At 46.2% G+C, this 2,500-nt stretch overlaps 1 protein-coding gene and 1 long non-coding RNA gene across 3 annotated transcripts in view; one reads left to right on the top strand and one right to left on the bottom strand.

Annotated features, from left to right (window-relative positions):
• The window catches only part of LOC123511282, a 21,345-nt gene that overhangs the window by 2,684 nt on the left and 16,161 nt on the right, over positions 1–2,500 (bottom strand). The gene's annotated exons all lie outside the window — the stretch shown is intronic.
• Positions 1–2,500, top strand: part of LOC123511278 — a 448,993-nt gene that overhangs the window by 436,815 nt on the left and 9,678 nt on the right. For both annotated transcript variants that reach the window (XM_045267035.1, XM_045267034.1), the window contains exon 7: positions 677–910. In XM_045267035.1, coding sequence (XP_045122970.1) covers positions 677–910 — 234 coding nt within the window. The remainder of the gene's footprint in view (positions 1–676; positions 911–2,500) is intronic.

The following is a 2,500-nucleotide window of genomic DNA, read 5'->3' as shown; positions in this document are numbered from 1 at the left end:
ATATCTAAGTTAATCTATCCTAACTTTACCTAATCTTACCTAATCCAAACTGAACTAATCCTCTCTCAGTTTAGCGTGATCAATCCTTTTTATTCTTGTTCTTCTTGTTCTTGTTCTTCTTTTCTTCTTTTCTTTCTCTTACTTCATCTTTTTCTGTTTCTTCTTCTTTTTCGTCTTCTTCTTCTTCTTCTTCTTCTTCTTCCTCTTCTTCTTTCTTGTCTTCTTTTCTTGTTCTTGTTTTCTTTTATTCTTTTTCTTTTTCTTCTTGGCCTTATTATTATTGTTCTTGTTATTGTTATTGTTAGTGTTGTTCCTCTTCTTCCTCCTCTTTTCTGCTACTTCTTCTCCTACAACCCCCCACCACCACCACCACCACCACCACCACCACCACCACCACCACCACCACCACCACCATCCACCACATCCCATCCCCCCCACCACCACCACCACCACCACCACCACTACTACCACTTCTCACCCCACCCAACCCAAATCTCACCTCACCACCACCACCACCACAACTCCACCACACTGCCACCACCACAATCCCACCATCCCTACCACCGAACTACACTCACAACAACCACCACACACCACCACCACCACTACTACCACACCAACCCCACCACACCACCACAACACAAGCCCCTTTCACCCCCCCCCCTCTCATCCACAGTGGAGGAGCTGGTGTGTCTGGGTTGGTGGAAAGAGGGGTCCAATCACTACCTGGTGGGGAAGATTGACCACATCTTCGCTAAGTCAGACGAAGACCGCTACCGCTGCTTCATCTACGACCACCCGCGCCACCAGGGAAACACTCAGACGTGGAGCCTCGCCCAGAGCGCCGACGCCACCTGCCAGGGCCTCATATCGGCTCACGAGGGCAGCAAGACCATGACCCTCACCAAAAGTAAGTGAGGGGAGCGACGGGAGAGGGGAAAGGGGAGAAAAGTTAAGGCGAGTTGAGGGGAAAGGGGTGAGAAATGCTTATATCAATGTGAGGACTGGTTTGGAGAGATGGGTCAATGTGAGGGGAATGGGAAAGAATGAGGGAGTGAGGGGAGAGGCAGGAGAGGGGAGAAAAGTTGAGGAAAGAGGTGAGAAAAATGCATATATCTATGTGAGGACTGGTTTGGAGAGATGGGTGAATGATGGAAAGGGAAAGAAAGGAAGTGAGGGGAAAGAGGGGAGAAAGGTTAAGGAGAGTTGAGGGGAAGGGGTGACAAATGCTTATATCTATGTGAAGAACTGGTTTGGAGAGATGTGTGAATGTGAGGGGAATGGAAAAGAATGAAAGAGTGAGGGGAGGAACGGGGGAGGGGAGAAAAGTTAAGGAGAAATTTTATATTAATGAAGGAACTGTTTTGGAGATGGGCGAGTGAGGGGAAGGGAAAAGAAGTGAGGGAATGAGGGGAGAGGGGAGAAAAGTTGAGGGAAAGAGGTAAGAAATGTTTATATCAATGTGAGCAACTGTTTTGAAGAGATGGGCGAGTGAGGGGAAGGGGAAAGAAATCAGGGAGTGAGAGGAGAGAGGGTAGAGGGGAGAAAAGTTGAAAAAATGAGGGAAAGGTGCATATACTAACGTAGGAATCTGTTTTGGATAGATAGGCAACAGTAAGTGAGGGGAAAGGGAAAGAAATGAGGGAGTAAAGGGAAAGAGGGGAGAAGGGAGAAAAGCTGAGGAGAGTTGAGGGAACACTGTATTTGAGAGATGGGTAGCAGTGAGGGGAAGAGGAGAGGAGTGAGGGGAAAGAAGTTGAGGAAAAGGAGTGATAAAGGCTTAGTTTAAAAGGGGAAATTGGGAGAATTGAGAAAGGTGTTGAGTGTGAGGGGAAAACATTAGGAGGGGAATTGAAAGGGGAAGTAGATGTAAGGGGAGTCTGAAAACGCTTTTAGGAATAGAGGGTGAGGGGAATTTTTTTTTACTGGGCAATAGAGGGGAAACATTAAGGATAGTGGAAGGAAAGGTGTGAGGAATGCATAAGTTAAAGGGGAAAACTATTTTCTAAGATGGGCAGTAGTAGGTGAGGGGAATGAGAAGTGAGGGGAAAATTTATTCCTTAAAATATTTCCCCTTTTCTTGACTCACTTTCTTGTCACTTTTTTGGTCAGCTTATCTTCAAAATCAGATTTCCCCTCGCCCATCATCTCTCTCTCTCTCTCTCTCTCTCTCTCTCTCTCTCTCTCTCTCTCTCTCTCTCTCTCTCTCTCTCTCTCTCTCTCTCTCTCTCTCTCTCTCTCAGACTGTCCCCTCATTTATTCCCTTGCTTATCTACAATATTTATTCCCCTCAAACTAGCGTTATCACAAAATTTCCCCTCACTTTACGTCTTACTCATATCCAACAGAACATACCAGATCTCCCCTCACTTTCTGATTAGCTCATCTTCAAACACCTCATTTCCCCATTCCCCTTACTTTTAACCTTCCCCTCAGATCTTAGCTCCTTTTGACCTTAAATATTCGGCGGCAAGAGAGGGGAAAGATTAGAAGGTGAGGG

This window comes from Portunus trituberculatus, chromosome 31 (genome assembly GCF_017591435.1).
Source record: "Portunus trituberculatus isolate SZX2019 chromosome 31, ASM1759143v1, whole genome shotgun sequence".
Classification (NCBI taxonomy): domain Eukaryota; kingdom Metazoa; phylum Arthropoda; class Malacostraca; order Decapoda; family Portunidae; genus Portunus; species Portunus trituberculatus.
The sequence above is the reverse complement of the archived record's forward strand: the minus strand, read 5'-3'. Positions and strand labels throughout refer to the sequence as shown.